This window comes from Cyprinus carpio, chromosome B17 (genome assembly GCF_018340385.1).
Source record: "Cyprinus carpio isolate SPL01 chromosome B17, ASM1834038v1, whole genome shotgun sequence".
NCBI classification, from domain to species: domain Eukaryota; kingdom Metazoa; phylum Chordata; class Actinopteri; order Cypriniformes; family Cyprinidae; genus Cyprinus; species Cyprinus carpio.
Genome location: NC_056613.1, coordinates 23,569,455 through 23,589,197, shown reverse-complemented (window position 1 = coordinate 23,589,197; position 19,743 = coordinate 23,569,455). Strand labels below are relative to the sequence as shown.

Below are 19,743 nucleotides of genomic sequence, written 5' to 3'. Positions count from 1 at the left end.
CAATAGAAATGACAGAAGTACAGATGCTGTGAGAGGAGCCAGTGCTGGAAATTACACCTGTAGCGAATCTGCTTTTTTTCTCTCACTTGATTTTCTCTCTCGGTTTTTTCTTTGTTTGAGAATCTATTGTATTTGGAAATAAATGCAATGTGCATTTTTTTCCCCCACATACAGAAAAGACAAGACAGGTAGTGTTAGTAAGTGGCAGGAGCACATGGATGTTGATGATACTACAGCGTCTGATTTGAACTATATAGTGATCGCATCCAGTGATCAGCAACACTGAAACTGAAAAAAAAAGAAACCTTCTTCAGAAGTTCTGTACTAATTTGAACTAATGTGATATGAGGTTCAGCTTCATCTCTAATAAAACAGAACTAACAAAGTATATTTTTGTTTCTTTGTGTCTACAGGAAGTGGACTTGATCCGTGAGCAGGTGCAGAAGCTGGTGTCTCTGCCCATGTGGATGTGTCTGCTGCCGGTGAATATTACTGCGTTGCACACATTTCATGTCCTTCATGAGCTTTATATCCTGCTGTCCATTACATCAGCCACATTTTACAAAATGCATGTGTTACAGTATATCATGCACTGTTACATATTATTTTCATTTCATGCATTACTACATATTTCATGCATGGCCGCTGTTCGAGATGTTTGAAAGTGACTCCAGGTTTTGTGGTTATTCAGACCAGACTGCAGCAGGAACTGAAGAAGGTCCCAAAACTGCAGAAGTTCTGGAACCTCATTAAAAAGAACTATGAGAAGATGGAGCCACAATATATAGAACAAAAAAAAAGCATCACCACCCACAAAAAACCAAAAACACCAAAAAACTGTCCCCAGTCACACTAACCAACCTTGTTCACACAGAGAAAAAAAAGAGCACCCACCTCACTCACACCACCTCATCAAGAAGTTCCTGGTGGTTCTCATGTCCATCCCTGCCGCAGGTTAAACCAGTTCATTCACACCAGCGTTTGTGTGTGATATTCTTTTTGGAGTTAAATATCATTGATTGTGTTTATGCTTTGTTCTAGCATAAAACCCACACACACACACAAATATGGAGCTCATGCTTGAAGATATGCACAAAAATATTAATTTTGGTATTGCAGATATTGATATTTATATGATGAAATCCTGATGCTTGTAATGTAAATCAACGAGATCTTTATATTACAGTAAAGCAGATACTTGCATAAAATGATCAGTTGTCAGTCTGTAATAGTTTAATAAGATGAGATTGAAATGAATGCACTGCAGTCCAGTGATTATTGAGAGATGAACAAATAGACCTAAACCTTACTCAAAAGATCAGATTTGAGATTGATGGAGACTCAAGTAAAGCCGAGCTGCTTCAGTCCAGTAATCATCCAGTGTTCATCTGGAAACATTGCTAGCAGTATCAAAGTTATTCTTACGTTTGCTTGATAAAAATCTGTAAGAATTTGTCCTCAAAAAGACACATGAAGCAGCAGCTGAAGGTGATGTTTGGACAATTACACTAAAAGACCGTGCCTACATTTGTGCTGCTAGTTAAGATGTGGCTGATTTCTGTTACCCATGAGGCCTCAGTCTTCCTGCCGCCCCTTAGGCAGTGATTTATTTTTGCTTTGAGAATCTCTGTGTGTTTTGACCATCCTGTGACGTGACCCAGCTTCAGAGCAGATGATGCTCGCCCGTGGGCGCCTCTCACCGCTCCGCTAACGCAGGCCGACGTGCCCTCCTCCCATCATCCACCTGCTCGCAAGAGGCCAGCGCATCCTGTTTTTGAGACCATCATAATACTGTCTCTCTCTCTCTCTTCACTGCATTTCCCTCCCAACCCAGATCCACCGTCTGTCTGTCTGTCTGTGTGTGTGTGTGTGAAATGAGGTGTGTCATCACTGCTTTAATGTGTGTTTGTGGTTCGTGTTGCTCTAGGCTCCGTCCCCATGGAGAAGGTTCACTACTGTGAGAGATTCATTGAGTTCATGATCGATCTGGAGGTAAGCTGGCATTCCAGCATTTGTTCTGATGCTGCTTTCGGTTTTTCTCATTAGGATAAAGTCAGCATGAAATGAAGATTCTAAATGCATGTTATAAATCTTACTGTGAACAATTAATCAGTGCATTTGTTTCATTTCGAAATGAAATGAAACAAATGCAGATGAATCGCCTTCGATAATGAACGCGATATTGCGTACCTTGTCAGTGATCTACAGCTCTGTCTATTAAATGCCGCTCCATTTGAAAGCAGGTGATGGCGATTTAGCGCTAATCAGGGAACCGGCTTTACTGACTAGATACGCATGATCATATCGTTAGATATATCGCCCAGCCCTATATCGAAACATTTTTGACGTTGTAATGTTTTTTTTTTTTTCACAAACATTATAATAGAAGTCAAAACTTCAATTTATAAGTGAATTTCTGACACAAAGATTAAAAAAAAAAATCATTTTCTGACACAAAGAGAGAGAAAAAGTGTTTTTTATAATAGATGTGTATGTTTGTGGAGGTAGTTATATATGCACATGAAATACAGTGGTGGCCAAAATTAGAAATAACTGATTTAAAACCATTTTTTAGCTGGTGAAAATACTAGAAAAAAAAATCACAAATTAATATTACATTAAAGGGGTCATGAAATGAGAAACCAAATTTGCCTTGATCTTTTGGAATATAAGAGGTCTTTGTACCATTAAAAACATCCTGAAAGTTTCATAGCTTAAGACATCCTCCCCATTATAAACGAGCCATTTATTTAATCAAGCTCTAAATACAGCTCGTTCTGGATCCATGGTAAGAAGTGACGTCACGGTGCGAAGTGACGTTCCAACCATTTGCATATGACCGCCTCCAGCACAAGACAACTACGCTCATTTCGTATCTTTGTCGCGCCCGCGCGCTCACTAGTGTTCAGTCGACGGACAGCGATTGGGTCTGTTGTACAGGAAAATTACAATGCCACGCAGATGTGCTCAAACATATAAGGTTTTATCATTGCAAGAGCCATCGCTTCGAATGCATCACCCGTTACTAAACAGTTACGCTCAATCCACAAATGTTCTGGCTGGGGATGTTAATAATTGATCCATAGGCGCTGTCGTTAGCCAATCATAACAGTGGGCGTTAACACTGAACTCTTAAAGGGGAAACAACCCAAAAACAGACTGTTTGAATCGAAGAATGAGAAACAGGGTGGGAAAATGCCATAATTCACTACATTTTAAAAGTTTTTTTTAAAAAAAACTATAGTAATACTATAATTGCACAGCCCCGCCCCTTGTGTTCATCTGCCTCCACTTTTGAGCGACACACCCACATTTTAATGTTAATTCCTCTCAAGCCCCGCCCCTTGAGTTCATCTGCCTCCACTTTTGAGTGACACACCCACATCTTAACATCCAATCAACAGCTGATGCATGGAAATAAGCCCCGCCTCACATTTTTATTTTTTTGATAATCCATTACACTCGGATGTGCATCAGAATACAGAAGAAAGATCTGTCACTTTGTCCATTGCATCGCGACTTGAACATATTTGTAACCTCGCCGGTGTTTGCCAGGCTCTCCTCCCGACCCGCCGCTGGTTCAACACGGTGTTGGATGACGCTCATCTGGTGGTCAACTGCCAGCTGTCTCACCTCACAGACCGGGAGAAAGAGGGTCACCTCTTCTGCCAGGTACAGCACTGAACACACGTGCCTCCTCTTTTTGTTCCTCTGTAGTTAGCCACTTGGTCAAATTGTGCATCCCTGCAAACAAGCACAGCGAACCTGGATTTTTAGTTTTTAAATATCAAACACAATTTGTTTGAATAAAAATCAGTACATTTTTTCCCAAATTGTACAGCCTGTTCAACCACTGCTGTTTTTATCAATTATTTATTAAACTTTATATGCTTATGTGAGTTTATTACAATAGCGCCTTTCTACAAACGTAGGGATGCTTTACAAAAGTAAGACAAAAACCATGACAGCAGGCCTAAGCACAAGCTCTGTTAGACGTAGAGAGACTGAACTAATCATTGCTTTGTTGTTGTGACTGTGTTCAGCTGCTGGACATGTTGAAGTTCTACACCGGCTTTGAGATCAGTGATCAGACACTAAACACTCCCACACAGAAACACACTAACACAATTCACTACAAAAAAATCAAATCTCCAAAAATAAACCATCTTGAAAAAACAAACACACACACACACACACACACACACCCACCCTCATCAGTCAACCTGGAAATATCTGACTGTCCAATACCACCTTCTGATTTTAAACCAGTAATTAATTCATATATAACTAATAAGTGGCAGAAAGAATGGGATGGAAATAAAAATAAGCTGTATGAAATAAACCCTAGTATAAAAAGAAGTAGCTTCTATAATTTTAAATCAAGACATGATCAAGTTGTCTTCACTAGGTGTAGACTGGGGCACTCAAGACTTACCCATGGGTTTTTAATAATAGGCGAAGTTCCTCCTTTATGTCTTTCATGTGAAGTTCCTTTGACTATTAAGCATATTTTGTTGAATTGTAATTTTTATGATGCTGCTAGAAAATGCTTTTATTCAGAAACATGCTTGCATGGAATATTTGAAAATGTACCACCTGAATGTATTTTAGATTTTTCTATCTTATGTTAAGTTGAAATGTTTTATATAATGCAAATCTTATGGATGATACTGAACTTTTTTGCCATGTAAATAGCCATGATGCTAACATGGCGTAAAAAACTTAATAAACAAACAAACACCCTCATCAGTCCGTCAGGGTGGAATGATCTTGAAAAATCAAGGGGAAATAATGCCATTTGGTTTGTACAAACACATTTGTCAGCAGCTCTTCTGTGTTCATTTGTTTGTCAACCACTGACCAGTGTACATTTATAACACTACACTTTGTGTAATGTTAATCTGGTAAAAAAACAAACAAACTTTCAATTATATTTAAATGTATACGTTTATTGCAGTTTTTAAAAACAGTGCATCAAGCAAAGTGTAGTATCCTAGTATCCTAAATGAATATTTTAAAAGCATTGAACCCACAAGCAGATGATCCACAGCCAGTGGTCTGATGTTATGTGCAGGTTCAGTAAGGGAAAAAGTGGGTTCTTATATCACCTTTGGTGTATCGGTAGACACCTGAGTCTGTTCTGTAGTAGTCACGTGGTTTGTGATGATTCATTGCTCTGATTATTAAATCTCTCAGATGTTTCATAAGTTCTCTGCTTGGTGTTTGTCTTTCAGAGAGCAGCGTTTGCTCATTTCCCTGAGCTCAGTGATTTTGCCCTGTCTAATGTGGCTGCCGTGGACACGCGAGAGTCCCTCACCAAACACTTCGGCCATCTCAGGTTAGTGACGGCAGTTAAACGTGATGATGTGTTATCTCTTTATAGAGAGTGAGATATGCTGCCAGAGCTTGATGATAAAGTCCCTTAACTGCAGACGGGGTTCCCACAATCAGGGAATTTGATTATATTTGAAATTGCATTAGGCTGGTGTTTCCAAAACAGGACTTCAACTACTGATTATTTTAATAATCAATTAATCTGCCAATGATTTCTTCAGTTAATTGCTAAACACAATAAAAAAAATTATTGTTAAAAACAAAAATGTAATTTAAATCTGTTATATCCTGCCCAATGTTGTCTTCCTGACAACATGTTTAAAGAAGAATTGTTTGTACTGAGAATATGCCTTTATGCAAAATGGACGACGTGAATTTTATTATAAAATCCAATCAATAAATGTGGTTTTAGTACTCTTTAATGTGGTGACAGGTCTCATGTGGCACATGAACAGATATCTCTTCGTCTTCATTACTAGTTAAAGCACAAAATAAACATGAATGAACATCAGAAGGTATTTTGTTTGCTGAAATGCATCATGTCTCATAATATCTCATAATCGTATGTTCTTATGTCGTGCTTTTCTGATTGGCATTTTTTTTATCGTAATATTTAATTAACCAAGATACTGAGAACATTACAACTCAAGAAATTAGTGGCTAATAGTGTGAAAATAGACTTTTAAAAATGTGAAATGAAACTTTTTTTTTTTTTTGGTTGTATATGATATTTATGACAGATGTTAGATAAATTACATGTGCAAAATAATGGAGATGCCCTCTTCAGCTTCTTAGAGGTGCAGTGGGCTCTGAAACGGCTCTGTGCACTTTTGTTCATTTGTGCCTCAGTTTTGTCTGTTTTTTGTTCTGCTTGTAGTCCCAATACCCTCCACCGGGTGTCAGCATACCTGTGTCTCCTCCCTGAACTTCCTGATGGAGAAGATACATCTTATGACAAAGAATTCCTTCTGGAGCTACTGGTAGGGACATCTTAAAAAATCACAAGTATATAAAAGTGTTTGCTTTTTCCTGCTGTACTTTGTTTTGGCCGGTTTCTAAGGCAGCACCAGAATGCATGAAATCTAGCTTGCCAAAAAAAATCGAGATGTCAGGGGAGTTGAGAGAAATGTAGACCGTAAATATGTTTTGTTCAGTACTTACAAGTAATAATAAAAAATAGGCTTATCTAATTTAACATCAACATATGGCACATTATTGTGACTGTTTAAAGCTTATGACATAGCTTCACACATTTCTGATTGAGAACACTTTTTCACATTCACACAATTCACACAAACAGCTATTCAAACCTTTTTTTTCCAGCACATATGTTTATTTGTCACCAGACATCCAAATAAGCATAGGAAAGTTTTTAGACATGCACATGTCAAAAGACAATGTTCCTGCTTCCCAATAGATAATACATTCTTGCAAGCATATTTTGTTTATATGTTCTCACATGCTATAAAAATGCACTCTGGGGATTTTCATGGGATTTTGAACATGCATTTATACCATATGTGCATTTTCACCAAAATTTGTGAAATACAGATTTAGTCCCGCTGGAAAAAAGTTCTTACTTTTGTTGTTTTTGACCTATGTAGTCTTGTATTCTAACCAGAATTTTAGATACCAGTTCTAGATTCCAGTTTTGATGCCACAGTAAAAACTACTAGCCTAACTACTAATATAAAGTTCAAACATTTATAAGGCAGGTGAACAAGAAAAAATGGACACATTGCAAACAATAGAACAAAGTAAACAATGCTTTTCGGTTTTTCAGGTGGGTCTAACAGTAGTAATCAGATATAGACATTTAAAGGGATAGTTCACCCAAAAATGAAAATGTCATGTTTATCTGCTTACCCCCAGGACATCCAAGATGTAGGTGACTTTGTTTCTTCAGTAGAACACAAACAGAGATTTCTAACTCAAACCGTTGCAGTCTGTCAGTCATATAATGTAAGTGGATGGGAATCACGGCTTTGGGAGTCAAAAAACATACACAGACAAAACCAAATTAAACCCTGCGGCTCGTGACGATACATTGATGTGTAAAGACACAAAACGATCAGTCTGTGCAAGAAACTGAACAGCAGTTATATAGTTTTTTTACCTCTGATTTTCACCGAACTTGAGCGTGTTTGTGTCATCGTCTTGCTTTATGCCAGATCGCAGACTTCTAAGTGCATTATCGCCACCTATCTTTCAAATAGACAATTGACACTTCTAATTGGCATAAAGCAAGAAGAAGACGCGTCACGTGCAGGCTGAAGAAGATGCGAACACGCTCAGGACAGTTCAGACATTGCGTGAAAATCAGAGGTAAAAAGCGATATAAATGCTGTTCAGTTTCTTGCACAGACCAATTGTTTCGTGTCTTTACACATCAATGCATCGTCACAAGCCTCAGGGTTTAATTTGGTTCTATCTTTGTATGTTTTTTGACTCTCAAAGCCGTGATTCCCATCCCAGTTAAAAATCTTTGTTTGTGTTCTACTGAAGATACAGTCACCTACATCTTGGATGCCCTGGGGGTGAGCAGATAAACGTAAAATTTTCATTTTTGGGTGAACTATCCCTTTAATAATCAAATGTACAATAACACTGTCTTTCACTGTATAAATGAAATGTTGATTAATAGAAGTTATTTGTCAAGTGCAGGGAGAGGTTTTCTTTTGGTCTTTTGTTGTTTGATTATCATTAATGACAGCTGGTAAATTAGGCTGCTGTCACTTTAAGACCTGATGCACTAATAGGCTGCATCCAAAAACTGAAAAATGCTGCCTTCGGAGGACGCATTGCCAGGTTGGAAGGCATCAAGGCATCAATTTGTCCGTTCAAGCGCAAAAACACCTGAAAGAGTGTTAAAGTTTCCGAATGGTGCATAAACGATCATGACAATGGATCAGTCCACTGTCGCTAGTGGCCTTCGTGCTGACTCCAGGTCATCAGGCAGTCCTTATTGTCAAGCCCTGTAGTGGTTGACGTGAGGAACACTATTTGTTCATTAGGTTTGAGAGACCGTGCTGCCCATGTAGTTTGTTTCAGCTCAGCTCACAGAGATGTAGTGTTGGGTGACAAACGTGTTTAAATGGTTTTCTGCTTGATAAGTCCTCAGTTTGTAAGTGCTTGAGGCTGGGGCCTGTGAATGGCTTTAATTCTCACTCTTATAGTGTATTTTATCCTCTGCTGCAGATGTTTAAGGTGTTTCAGGCCCATCTGTGGTCCTGCTTCAGCGTGTTTTAATTACTCCCTCCTAATCTCGTCAAGAACTCGAGCATTTCCTCTTAAATGCTGTCGCTGTGTTGATGGAGCCGGTGTCAGGCGGTCATTTACGTGTTGAGCAGCTGAAATCTGGTTATGTGCATGTGCTGCGACCCACAATGGAGTCAGAGCAGGTCACGGACCAGATAAAACACTTAATTAAGCTTCAACAGGATAAGCTGCCCAAACACTCCTGATTAATTCATTTGATTTTCTCAAAGCTGCGTCCCACATGAGCCGACCGACTCGTTTGCTCATTGAAATTGTTTAATGTTTTCTCAGCAGAGTAGTCTCACAGCGTTAGCTAATTTGAATTTGAACAGAAACTTAATAGAAAGGTTTTTATAGCCACCAGGAAGCACAGGAAAATTTTTAAAGGAAAACTTAATTCAGACAGTTTATTATGCATGCACTGTGTATAATAATTTCTTTTAAGAAAGTTTTGAGACTGTGGTATTTGCACTGCACAGTTTACGATACATGACTCAAACACAATATTTTGATTTACAGGCAACAATTTGGTTAATGGAGGAAACATAACAGAAAAAATAAACCCATTAAACAACACCAAACACCTTAGTACTCCATATCCCTTTAAAATGCTCATGGGATGTGATTGGCCCTCTTGCGCTGTGATGTATGTAGTCTACATTTGGCCATTTTCTGTGTTTGAAGGGTAAAACGTGATCGCTTAGGTTTACCCAGCATGCTTTGTCCAGTGGGCAGATGATTTAGTGCTTAATGGAGGAGCTGGCCAAGACAAACTAACCCCATGAAACTTCTCTCTTCTCTTTAGGTGTCCCGCCATGAGAGACGAATCTCCCAGATAGAGCAGCTCAACCAGATGCCTACCCAACCCACAAAAAAAACAATCACCAAAAAAAACATCCCACTCACAACTACTACTAATAAGGAGAACGTCTCAAACACAAATACAAGTCCACCATCTAATCATCATGCTATTAAGTCATATACCTTTGCATTATAAAACTAGAGGAATAGTTCAGCAAAAAATGTATGTACTTCTCTTTCCTTACTTGTATTACTGTATTTCTTCAATGGAACACAAAAAAGGAGAAATTTTGACGAATGATCAGCTCTTTTCCATACAACAACAGATCATAGTGACCAAGAATTTCAAGTTCCAAAAGATGCATGAAAATAGATGCACAAAAGAAGCTTTGAAAAATGCCAAAAAACAAACAAACAAACAAAAAAAACTACCCAGTATCTTTAAAGGGTTAGTTCACCCAAAAATGAAAATTCTGTCTTTAATTACTCACCCTCGTGTTGTTCCAAACCCGTAAGACCTTCATACATCTTTGGAACACAAATTAAGAAATTGGGGTGAGTAATTTATGAAAGAATTTCCATTTTTGGGTGAACTATCCCTTTAACGCCATACTCCACTTGATGCCTTGATTGTGTCCGTTTGTGCAAAATTGTAAAAAAGTTGCAAATTATTTTTTTTATTAAACTAATTATTGTTCTAAATTTTTTTTATTGTTCTACAGGGAAAAAATTTAGTAAATAATGACAGAATTTTCTTGTAGTTATATCTGACAATAACATTTTAATAGTGATGCATTGAAATTCCAGCAAATGAAAATGTATTTTTGGTTTGAAACAGTTTTGAATGGGTGGGATTTTTGTGTTTCAATGAAGAATTGGAGTATAAAAATAATTATATAATTAAAAGGTTTGCATAAAACAGTCTTATGTGCAATTAAAATCTTTCTGTACAACTGTTTTTATTTTGAGATTTATTAAATAAATTTAACTATTAGACTTTATTTTCATTTAATGAAAACTTTTAATCAAAAACACTGAAAACTAAATGCATTTCAGTGCATCACTGCATTTTAAGCTGTATGAGTGTAAAAAAAGTTAACTAAAATGTAGTAAAGCAGTCTAATACTAATATTTTTTTTTTATTTTTTGTGTGTGAATCTGCAGGTTGTTTAGCTCTGCCCAAGCTGAACCTGCAGTTTCTGACCCTGCATGACTATCTTTTGAGAAACTTCAACCTCTTCCGCCTGGAGTCCACCTATGAAATCCGGCAGGACATCGAGGACATCGTGTTACGGATGAAGCCATGGTGTGTTCTCAGTGTACAACATTTTTAGCATTTCAACAAAAGATTTTGATTTCGTACCCAAATGAACCTGTAAAGGCCATTTCCCGTGACTTGGCTCAGGACTTCATCAAGGGGCGGTTTTCAAGAATGTTTTAATTGGTTAAAAACTTAAAGTGGTCAGACTTTTTTTAATGTCAAGGTACTTTATGTGGATGCACACAGGATATGTTTTCTAACTTAAAAGTACTCGGGATTATAATTTATGGTCAGTTTTGAAGCTTGACCACCCGTGTACAGCACGTATGCTTACTGCGTGAGCGTCCTGTTTATGATCTGCGTGTGCGTGTGTCCTGCAGGCAGTCAGAGTACGGAGGAGTGGTGTTCGGAGGATGGGCTAGAATGGCACAGACCATAGCGTCGTTTTCTATCGTGGAGGTGGCGAAGCCAAACATCGGAGAGAACTGGCCTGCCCGCGTCCGAGCTGACGTCACCCTTAACCTCAACATCCGGAGTAACATCAAAAACGAGTGGGAGGGTAAAGCTGCCTCTCTCTGTCTCTGCAACGCATTAGCAACGCATTTAAAACCTATTCACAACACCCTTCAAAGCACCTATCATTAATGAAGAACTTAAAGCTGCAGTCCGTACCTTTTCTGGTTAAAAATGATCCGAAATCAATATTTTGAGCAAGTACATAACCAGCCAGTGTTCAGAACTATTTCGGATTGTTACCCAGAAAATATTGTGTTTATGAAAAACATGTCTGAAATTAAATTATATTGCAGTTTTAAATGTGCATCTGATCACATATAGCCTGGGAGTGCACAAGTTTTGTATTTTAAAGACAACCAGTTCAAAGGAAGAATAATTTGCTTTTTGGGTAAAACATTTTTTTTAATTCCAATGGTATGAGAATTAGAGATTAGACTGTACATGCTAATACACACTACATGCACGTTAACATGAACAATTCGAGAACAAAGTATTACAGTTATAATAATGTGCATGTTTATTGTGATATGAGCTAACCAATTGTTAGATTTAACCACCATTGCAACGTAATTTATTGGTCAGAACAAATGTATTAGAGTTGATATTTAATCGTTCGGATGACAATATCCAGTGAAAATTCTGATTTGGGTCATACTTCCAAGACGTAGGCTAGAATCTGTGATTGTGAAGTACAGTGAATATCCACACTGCCACACACACACACCCCACAAAACATTAGATTCATCCACGCTGGAACACAGCCTACATTAACCCTTTAATGGGTTACTCCACCCCTAAATGAAAATTTTGTCATTAATCACTTACCCCCATGTCGTTCCAAACCCGTAAAAGCTTTGTGGACACGAAGAACACAATTTGAAGATATTTTGGATGAAAACCGGGAGGCTTGTGACTGTCTCATAGACTGCCAAATAACTAACAGTGTCAAGGTCCAGGAAAGTATGAAGAGCATCGTCAGAATGCTTCATCTGCCTTCAGTGGTCAATCTGAATTTAGTGAAGCGACAAGAACACATTATGTGCAAAGAAAACAAAAACAACTTTATTCAACAATTTGTCTCGTCTACGTCAGCGTAGAACCATTTTGGAGAATATCCGCTGGACACAAAAAAACAAACAAAAAAAAACATACGTTGTGACACAAAAATAGTGACTCATAACTCGAAGACTGTAGCAAGGAGAGTCAAAAGCTTGGTACTGTTTGATAGAAAACTTTCTACACTTTCAGTGGAAAAAAATAAAATAAAAAATTCATTTGGACATTCTCCTGCTCAGAAATAGCTGAGAAAAATGTAAGAAAAATGTGAGTGCTCATGATCAATTTTTCATATCTGTCTTATTTGACATTTAATATCTCAGGACAGAAATACGGTAGGAGGACCTTTCTTTCTTTCTGATGTTCCCCAGCATGTTAGCTGTATCTGTTTCAGATTTTGTTACAGTATTTTGTAACAAAATAGGCCTTTTTGTTTAGCTCTTGACTCCCTGAGGACATTTTAAAAACTGTTGTTTTCTGAGTGCCATACACAAAAATAATGACTCGTAACACCGAGACCGATGCAAGGAGAGTTAAGAGGTAGGTATCGTCTGATAGAAATCTTTCTATATTTTTAGGGGGGAAAATCTTTGAGAAATAGGTGATAAAATGTATTTTTCATATCATTCTTATTTGACGTTCAATATCTCATGAAAGAAATAAGAAAATTATTTTTTGGTGATATCATGAAGTAATCAAAAGTTACAGCATTTGGAACCAAGGTAGCCTTTGTCTTAGCCCTTGACAGTTTTGAAATTGTTGTTTTGAATTTGAAGTAATGCCTCACTCAAGTTTAGTCAAAGCCCCAAACAATTATACTTGTGTTATTCTACTCGATGAGGCCTTTCAAATGAGACATGACTATCTGAGCTGTATGATGTTTCTGACATATTCGAGTACATGGCACCAAAAACATAATAGAACATAATAATTATGAAAACGTTTTTTTCTATTTATCTGCAAATAACTCCGCACTAGTCAAAGTGGCCACATGCATTGTAAAGTTCAGACTCCAAGCTTTCAAATGACATCTATTTTGTGTTGATGAAGGCAGTTATTTTGAAAAATATGAATTTTTTTTATTTTATTTTTTTTCTCGCTAGGGGTGCCCACCAGTGGTACACTCTGGTTTAGAGGGACTAGGCAGCACTGGTTAGGAGTTGATTAAAATATAGTTGGCTGCATTTGAAAGCTGAATTTCTAAGCTTTAAAACGATACCTAATTATTAAAAAAACTCTAAACTTTCAAATGATATCCGTTTTTTGTTGATAAAATCCGTGGTTTGAAAAATATGATTAGTAATATTTTCGTGGAGCGAGGGCGTCCAGTATACTTGTCCAGGGACTGCTCAGTGTTTGTTATGAGTTGATCAAAATAATTACATTCATTAAAGGGTTAAAGGGTTAAGAACATAATTCCGCAAATAAATGCTATTGCAGGTTTTAAACAGAGATGGCGACAGAGGAAAAATTTACGGACTGCATCTTTAAGTTAACAGTAACTTAAATATAAAAAATGTATTTCATTTTCATTTGTATCTGACCGGTTAATGCCATCTCTTGACATCTTGGCTTGTTTTTACAGGGCTGCGGAAGCACGACGTGTGCTTTCTGATCACGGTGCGGCCCAACCTGCTCTACGGCACACGCTTTGACCGCCGGCAGCCGTTCGTGGATCAGGCCGGGCTGGTGTACGTGAGAGGCTGCGAGGTGCAGGGCATGCTGGATGATAAGGGCCGCGTCATAGAGGAAGGTCCGACCGCTCACTGAGATCACTCAACCATACCATGAACAGAATATCTGTTAAACTGTAATTTATTTCTGTGATGCACAGCTGTATTTTCAGCATCATTACTCCAGTTTTCAGTGTCACATGTCTTCACATTCTAATATACTTCAGAAATTCATTATATCATAACCTGATCTTAACTGTTGGACCAATGTGAAATCACAGCTCATAGTGGTTTCAGTGTCATTCACCCTCGATTTTGCAATATTGATCCATCATTATCCGACATTTATTCATTTAGCAGAGCAAATTAAAAGGTGACACCTTGGACTATTTATGGTTTCGGGTATGGCTCGAAGCCCAAAAAAGGTGACACAGGACGTTTCGGATATGGCTCGACCCAGCAGGACAGGACATGACCAACAGCATCCAGAACGGAGCAGAAGACCCCTACGAGACCTTCAACATCATCATGAGACGCAAACCCAAAGAGAACAACTTCAAGGTCAGACGATTCCCGATATATGCCTGCCAGTCTAGCTGGAATAAACAGCAAACAAGAACAATAGCTGAAATAAAAAACTGAAAAAAAAAAAAAACCTTGGTTGCCAATGCAAAAATCTAATTTTAGTTAAATTTATAGTTAACGTGATTGGTTCATAATTTAAGTAGTGAAATTGTTATTATTATTAAAGTAGTGGCCTGTTTGCACCATGGAATAATTAAAAAAAAAAAAAAGTGTTTATAGCTTGTGATTTTGCCTTTTTTTCTCGCAAAAATAACTGAATTGCAAGATAAAAGACTTTCTCACAATTCTGAATTTCCACAATTCTGATTATTTCTCAGCATTCCGAGTTCACATCTAGCAATTCAGGGCCTGTATTCACAGAACATTTTATCTCACCACTAAGAGTTCTCCTAAACAGCAGTACAAGTTTTAAGCTAAGAGTTTTATCTTAAAACCTTTTCACAAAGCTGCTGAGACAAACTTTTACCAAGGAAAAGAGAGAAGTGTTAAGCTCAGGGTAAGGGGGCGGGGCTGAGCTCAGTGCTATGGTTGATGTCAGCATGGTTACTAACTATGCACACAGTGAGACTTAGGAGTCCTCTTCACTGCTCCTAACCTTTCACAGATGTAGGATAATCTAGTTAAGACATGCACGTAAAAGCGTTTGGATGAAATACTCTTGCCCAGAGCAAAACAAGGATAATAATCAGGAAAATCAGAGTCCTCCAAAACCAAAGGCGATACCTTTAATTTAGGACTGACACACCCATTATTTTTTACCATTTGTTTTGGTAAGATTTAGGAGTCCTCTTCAAACCTGCAAGTAGTTTATGAAATACTCTACCTAAATTTAGGACTGACACACCCATTATTTTGAGAGCCTCCTAAGATGTTTTGTGAATACGGGCCTTGTTTTTTTATCATTTTTCTTAATTTTTTTTGTTTCCGGCCATAGAAAAAGAAGAAAAAAATAAAGGTAATTGCAACTTTTTCTGTCAGGTATGGCTTTCTTTTTTCATTCTGTGAATAAATTCTGAGTAAAAAATTTTTTATCCTGTGGCGGAAATGCGTTTCCATACTAAAATTATTAAAACTAAAATAAAAATTTCTAAAGACTAAATGTTAGTTAAAGAAATAAATAAATCTTTAACATTTGAAAAAAAAAAAAAAACTAATTTGAAATATTTATAAATACTATGTATTAACGATGCTAAGAAATGCTGGGCAGGAAGCGCCTAATCAGACTGGAAGTAGATATTGTCTTTTAATGATTCGACCATCCACAATGATCAAAAATGAATTTGTTTTGCTGTGTTCAGGCCGTGTTGGAGACCATCCGTAACCTGATGAACACCGAGTGTGTGGTGCCCGACTGGCTCCACGACATCATTCTGGGTTATGGAGATCCCGGCAGTGCCCATTACTCAAAGATGCCTAACCAGATCTCCTCTCTGGACTTCAACGACACCTTCCTGTCCATCGAGCACCTGAAGTCCTGTTTCCCCAACCACACGGTGAAGGTGACAGAGGAAGACCCCGCTCGACAGCTCCCGCCTTTCAGGTCAGGAGTCGTCATTATTGGATAAATGCTGTGTTTTCGTGCTTTACAGTGCAAAATATTGCTTTGATCACAGTAATAAAATACATTTTAACATTTATTCAAATAAAAAAGTCTCTCACATCCTGATAGCAGTCATTAAGTTAAGTGGTCTAAATGTATTTATATATTCTGCGGAAGGCGTAGGACCAAGAAATGTTTGTCCAATCAAAACGCTCCTTCCAAATGTTGAATAGTTGTGTAAGTGGATGATTTGTGATGATGGTTTGTAATCGCGTCTCTTTTTCTCTACCAGAATTCGATTCCCTGCACTGAATGCGAAGGGTAAAAAGCGTAAAGCAAATGAGGAGGAGAAGCCAGATGAGGAAGATCTCACGCTGGTGGTGGAGCCTCATGTGATTCCCAACAGAGGCCCGTATCCCTACAACCAGCCCAAGAGGTGTGTGGAGCTCATGCTCACAGTCACAGGCTCAGGGCCAAACCTTTAGACAGTCCAACTAGTGGTGTGCCATATATATCGTCTGTGATTAATATCGGAATTGTGTTTTAATGATGTGCGAGTTGACATTATCGAGTATTTTGGAAAAGAAAAAAAAACACACCTACAGAGCACACACACACACATTACTTCTAGACTAGGGCTGGGTGGTATATTGATTTTTTTAGATATATCGATAAAAAAAAAAAAAAAATCGATTCGATATGAGGCAATACAGTTTATATAGATATATAGTAGTTTGATACGAGTGCATCTGAAAATATAGCGTGTGCCGCTGACAGAGACACGGGCGACTCGCGCTGTTTAATGTGTTTGAGATGTGCTGTCTTCCTGAATGCATAACTAACATTTCACAGGTATATTCTCCATCTGTGAATGTTCAGTGAACGAACGCACCAAACAGACAGAGCTCAATTAAATAGGAGCACAATAATTCTGACTAAAATATACATTTCGCTGAAATATTTGTAGTTGGACAATAAATGCGACATGTAGAATTTTAAACCTACAAGTAAGTCTATTTTTATGATAGCACTGAGTGTAAAGTGACTGTAATGGGGTAATCAAAATGTTCTTATTTGTTTTCATTTTTAGTTTAGTGAATTTAACTTCTGCTTTAAAAGCCTTATTTTTGTTTTTGGATAGTAGTGTTGCAATGTTAGAACGAAGTGTCATTTTTATCCTTTTTTGCACATAATATAAAAGCTTACATGATTACATTCACTTTATTTGTTTCATAGCCTTTAATATGTATTGTTTTGTTGTACAACATTGGGCGGTAAGTGAAATATAAATAAATATATATATTTATTTACTAAAGGTTTTAATATAAGGTTTTTTTTCATCCAAATACAAAAACTAAAATACAGAGAGATATACCGTAAATTGCAAATCAGCCAAAATACAGAGATATGAATTTTTGCCCATATTGCCCAGCTCTAGTCTAGACTAGTGCGAATTTAGAGTGCGTTCTTTTACTGCATGATTCAGTCTAATAAAATACATTTAGAATGATCACAACTTCAAGACATGGAGGCAGAAAATGTATATATTTATACCACTTCAAATAGTTAATCAATTTCACAAGAAGAGCGCCATTTTATTTCTCCAAAAATCACCATGATTACAAATGAGATATTGATTTTCACAACAATTCAATAAACAAGAAGTTAATTAAGAGACTTACGGTTTAGACACCATATTGCCTGTTTTTGCTCTTTTTCGCCAACAAAAATAATTCCAAACACAGACAGCACTGTTTTGTGTCTCTGAGCAACATGACGGTGTTTGGTTCCTGAATGAATCAACTGTTAAATGATTCGGTTCAATCTCAATGACTCACTTATTAACAGTGACTTGCTGCCACCTACTGGCGGTTTTAATTTCACATATAAAGTATCTTTTATTATTTAAATAATTTCAAATATTAGTTTTCATTGTTTTATGTTCAGCATAATATAATTTATTAATTTGTAACTGCAGGTTAAATGCATTCATGTCCTGCATTAAACAGTATGTTAACATCTAAATGTCACTTCAGATGCAGCTTCTGTGTTTCCTCTGCATTGCAAAGATGAATTTTGTTGATACTAAATCAAATGTTTTATTATTCTAATTCACTGATTAAATGAAAGAATTTGACAAAAAAAAAATCTAATTATCAATATTGCTAAATCGAGATATTGTTTTGGCAATATCGCACACCCCTAAGTCCAGCTGTACTTGGTACAGTCTATCAGCTAAAGATGCACTCAATATACGTATAAACATTGCCTGTTATGAAAACATTTTTGTCCACTTCAACAGAAACACAATCCAGTTTACACCAACCCAGATTGAAGCCATTCGTGCAGGGATGCAGCCAGGACTTACTATGGTAAGAGATCTCTTTATTACACCTAACACAGTTTTTAGTTATATATATATACAGTGGTGAACACTAGTATTTTCACCAGCAGCGAGAGCAATAACCCTAACACACGAGTGCTGTTTCTGTCCTGAATATCATGAGTTTAAATGTGATTTTATTCAGTAAATATGAAGTTGATGTTATTTTTTTTTTTTACACAATATTATGCATTTTTTTGCTCGATTTTGCAAAGAATATATAACCTTTAAAGCCACAGCAGAACTGTTGTGCATCTTTGAGCAACACAGCGGTGTTTCGTTTCTGAATGAATCTGTGTTTTGAGTGAATCATGTGAACCAATGATTCAAAGACTCATTCAGAAAGAGAGCCGTTTACTTCATTCCTGAATGAATCAGCCGTTTCAATGAATGACTCATAAAGGCTTTTACTGTTTCTTATTTAGAGTATGATTTCATTAAAAATTAATAATACTAATAATAATAATAACATTTAAGGGATAAAGGGATAGATCACCCAAAAAAATGTAATTCTGTAATCGTTTACTCACTCACATGTCATTTCAAACCTTTCTTTTTGTGGAACATAGAAGAAGGTATTTTGAAGACTGTTGGTAACAAAGCTGTTTTGGTTAACAATGACTTTCATTATATGAACAAGAAACACTGAGATGTTTCTCTAAGTATCTCTTATGTTTCATAGTTTATGTTAGGCCTTATGTGCAATAAATTTTATGTTGAATCAAATAAAATATTTATTTCTAAAGCTACGATTTGTAATGTCTACTTGATACTTTCTCATTTAACACAAAAATAGCTTTAAATAATCTTTTTATTTAAATCTATAAATTAATTTCAATAATCTAAATCATCTGCTAAATGACTAAATATATATGCTTATTTTACTTTGCTTTGCCTCGTGACTTATTTTTCTCCCAGCCAATAATGAGAAAGATATTCCTCTCCCTGCAGTCACTGAGATTTCTTTCAGTGCTTTAGCTGGTTTTCAGTCTGTAATGAAAGTGTCTGTCAGTCTCTCCCTGTGTGTTTATCTCTCTCTCTCTCTCTCTCTCTCTCTGCTGTAGGTTGTTGGTCCTCCCGGCACAGGAAAAACAGACGTGGCTGTTCAGATCATCTCCAACCTGTACCACAACTTCCCCGAGCAGAGGACGCTTATCGTCACACACTCCAATCAGGTACACACACAGCACTCTGCAACTTCAACTGCTAAATCATGACCACAAATCTGTCTCTTTAACTGCTAAATCATGACCATTAAACCAAACTCAACATCTGTGAGAAATTATAGGGGCTTAAAAAACTACATCACTGAAACAGTTCTCTACTGTATGTCTGT

At 37.1% G+C, this 19,743-nt stretch overlaps 1 protein-coding gene across 1 annotated transcript in view; it reads left to right on the top strand.

Annotated features, from left to right (window-relative positions):
- aqr (aquarius intron-binding spliceosomal factor) overlaps nucleotides 1-19,743 on the top strand; it is a 44,819-nt gene that overhangs the window by 2,661 nt on the left and 22,415 nt on the right. The window contains 18 exon segments of the mRNA XM_042742056.1: nucleotides 414-482; nucleotides 692-800; nucleotides 886-954; nucleotides 1,928-1,992; nucleotides 3,556-3,672; nucleotides 4,044-4,152; nucleotides 5,230-5,338; nucleotides 6,212-6,314; nucleotides 9,398-9,516; nucleotides 10,556-10,699; nucleotides 11,035-11,213; nucleotides 13,812-13,987; nucleotides 14,257-14,272; nucleotides 14,360-14,460; nucleotides 15,783-16,024; nucleotides 16,317-16,460; nucleotides 18,327-18,396; nucleotides 19,472-19,582. Coding sequence (XP_042597990.1) covers nucleotides 414-482; nucleotides 692-800; nucleotides 886-954; nucleotides 1,928-1,992; nucleotides 3,556-3,672; nucleotides 4,044-4,152; nucleotides 5,230-5,338; nucleotides 6,212-6,314; nucleotides 9,398-9,516; nucleotides 10,556-10,699; nucleotides 11,035-11,213; nucleotides 13,812-13,987; nucleotides 14,257-14,272; nucleotides 14,360-14,460; nucleotides 15,783-16,024; nucleotides 16,317-16,460; nucleotides 18,327-18,396; nucleotides 19,472-19,582 — 2,052 coding nt within the window.